Source organism: Mesoplodon bidens, assembly GCF_964165515.1.
Source record: "Mesoplodon bidens genome assembly, chromosome: 14".
Taxonomy (NCBI): Eukaryota; Metazoa; Chordata; class Mammalia; order Artiodactyla; family Ziphiidae; genus Mesoplodon; species Mesoplodon bidens.
Window position 1 is genome coordinate 64,765,055 of NC_138170.1, and position 2,797 is coordinate 64,767,851.

General features: G+C 49.2%; 1 protein-coding gene across 1 annotated transcript; it reads right to left on the reverse strand.

The window, feature by feature from the left end:
* Nucleotides 1–416: 416 nt before the first annotated feature.
* On the reverse strand, nt 417–1,992 carry LOC308627674 (PITH domain-containing protein 1). Its single transcript, XM_081254008.1, has one exon. It carries the CDS (start codon nt 1,951–1,953, stop codon nt 1,318–1,320), a length of 636 nt encoding a protein of 211 aa, XP_081110134.1. The 5' UTR covers nt 1,954–1,992; the 3' UTR covers nt 417–1,317.
* Between the last annotated feature and the right edge of the window lie 805 nt (nt 1,993–2,797).

The window sequence follows — 2,797 nt, forward strand, 5'->3', positions numbered from 1 at the left end:
ATTTTCTTTATCCATTCAGTCATTGATGAACATGTAGGTTGTTTCCGTGTCTTAGCTATTGTAAATCATGCTGCAATGAACATGGAAATGCAGATATTTTAGATAGTGTTTTCGTTTCCTTCAGATAAACACCCAGGAGTAGGATTGCTGGATCATATGGTAGTCGTATTTTTAATTTTTTGATGAACCTCCACACTGTTTTCCATAGTGGCTGCACCAACTTACATTCCCACCAACAGTGCAAGAGGGTTCACTTTTCTCCACATCATTGCCCACACATACCTTCTTTTTAAAATATTTATTTGTTTATTTGTTTGGCTGCGCCAGGTCTTAGTTGTGGCATTTGGGATCTTAGTTGAGGCACGCAGGATCTAGTTCCCTGACCAGGGATCGAACCCGGGCCCCCTGCATTGGGAGCACGGTGTCTTAACCCCTGGAACACCAGGGAAGTCCCTTATTTCTTTTTTTTTTTTTTTTTTTTTTTAAGTCTGGCAAGGATTTATTAGGAAGCTTATTAGTCACAGTGAATAAAAAGCCATGAACAGAAGAACTGAGATCTCCAAATTCTGCCACTGGGCTTACAACACTAGTTAGAAGCTAATAAATATTAAGGATGTCCCAAGAGGAATCTTATCTAAGTCCCAATCTTACCCCGACCAGGATCCCAACACAGAAATGATGCCCATGCTCTCCTCAGACTGCTTACCTGGTTGGCAGGAAAAAAGAACTTCTTCTCAAGCTATTAAGCATTATCAGGACATTCTTGCTCTTCTAACTATAACCATGGGACACTAGCGCACGACAGACAACTCCAAGCTGGGCAGCTTGACAAGAATGGTGAAAGGTGACAGGGAGAAGTACGCAGCGACAAGGACTTCTAGCTCAACACCCTCCTGGTGGTTAATACGAACACAATGCTGAGGCCTCACAAAGTTTACTGCAGCCCAGGAGGAGTCTCCATTTAAAAAAAACAAGTCACACAAAAATCCTGCCACGAGGCAGCAAGACACTTGGGATCCCATGGCCACATTAACTGGGAAGGCAGGCATTATCCATGACTGCCAGGTGCTGACCACCCCAAGACCCAACTTCTGCAGGGCCCCAGAGAACCACGATTGTCCCTCAGCACCCACACGACCCTTCCCGGGGGTGTGGTGTCTTCCGTAGGTCAGGTTTCTGCAGCAAGCCCCAAAGACAAAGCTTGGCAGAGGCTGTGGCAGCCAACTCTCTCTGGAGCCCCATCTCTCTTTGTCTTTCCCAATAGTATGTCGTACATCTTCACTGACACAATGCCTCTGTGGGAGCCTTGGCCAGCCCTTAGGAAATAAAGTGTGTCTGTGGGGTAACCTGATGGACCTTGTGGTCAGCTGGGTTGGCCGATGCTTCATAACTGCAGATGGTCACCTCATGTCGGCGAAGCTCAGTCCATTCTCCTCTCAGGCCAATATAAAAGACCTTTGTGGTATCGGCTCCAAAGTTTTTTGAAATATGAATTGAGAGATGATAGACATTTGAAAAACGAGAAATTTTTGTAGCATACTCTAGTTCTCCTGTAAGATCCCGGTTCAGACTAAAGGTCTGATCTGGCTCCCTGTCTGTATCATCAAAGCTCATCTGTGGAATGTTCTTGTACAGTCTCATCTCAGAGGGGTGTGAGTCATCATCTTCTCCCATTATAATGATACCTTTGAGCTTGACATTGCCTGTAAATGGAATATTAAACAGAAGCTCTTCATCTGCATCACTTTCAACAAACTTGGAGCGGTCGGTCCGCTCCTCCCACGGCTTGAAGACGCCGCGGCCGCTGCCCTCGCGGCTCTCGTTGAGACACTGCAGCCGCTCCAGGTCGATGCGCAGGTACAGGCCGTAGGCCAGGCCGCGCTGCTCGGGAGGCTCCTCACGTTCGGCGGCGCAGCGGCAGCCGTCCCCGCCGTGACTGTGACCATGCGACATAGCGACGACGCCGCCCGCGCGTCCCAGCGCCCTGCCGCCGCCGCCCGCGAAGTCCCTTATTTCTTGATGATAGACATTCTAACAGGTGTGAGGTGATATCTCATCATGGTTTTGATTTGCATTTCCCCTTACGATCAGTGATGTTGAGAATCTTTTCATGTGCCCGTTGGCCATTTGCATGTCTCCTCTGGAAAAATGACTATTCAAGTCCTTTGCCCATTTTTTAATCAGGTGGTTTTCCTTCTGTTATATGAGTTCCTTATATATTTTAGATATTAACTCATCAGATAGATGGTTTCCAACTATTTTCTCCCATTCTGTAGGTTGCCTTTATAATATTTTGCTGATTGTTGCTTTTGCTGTGCAGACGCCCCTCTATCTTTTCCAATCCCCTCTTCTGAGCAGAGGGACCTCACTTTGGAGAAACCCAGTTTTCTACTTTTCTCCGACTAGCTTTGACCAAATTCCCACTCCCTCCTCCTAGCATCTAGAAGAAGTTCTTAAAGGGACTTGTTCAGCCCAGACTCCATCCTGCTGCAGTGATTGTGGGAGCCCTGGTGAGGGACAGTGAATTGGCCAGTGTGAGGCAGAGGAGGGCCTGGCACCAGCTGCCTCCCGGGCGGCAGGGCCTGGGCTCTGGGCTCCGGCGGGCCGGAGGGGATGCAGTGCAGCCTCTGTGTGCCCTGGTCACTCCACACCCGGCTCTTGGCTGAACCTGAACCCCTGCTGCCTCCTGGGGGGGGCGCTCTGAGAACCTCTTGAGTCAGCCCCAGGGAGGATGGCCTCACTGATCTAGGAGTGAGGGGAGCAGGGCGGAAGCTGAGGAGGAAGATACAGAGGGGAG

Excerpts from the sequence above, each read along its gene's own strand:
- LOC308627674 (XM_081254008.1), bottom strand. The coding sequence starts at position 1,953 with ATGTCGCATGGTCACAGTCACGGCGGGGACGGCTGCCGCTGCGCCGCC.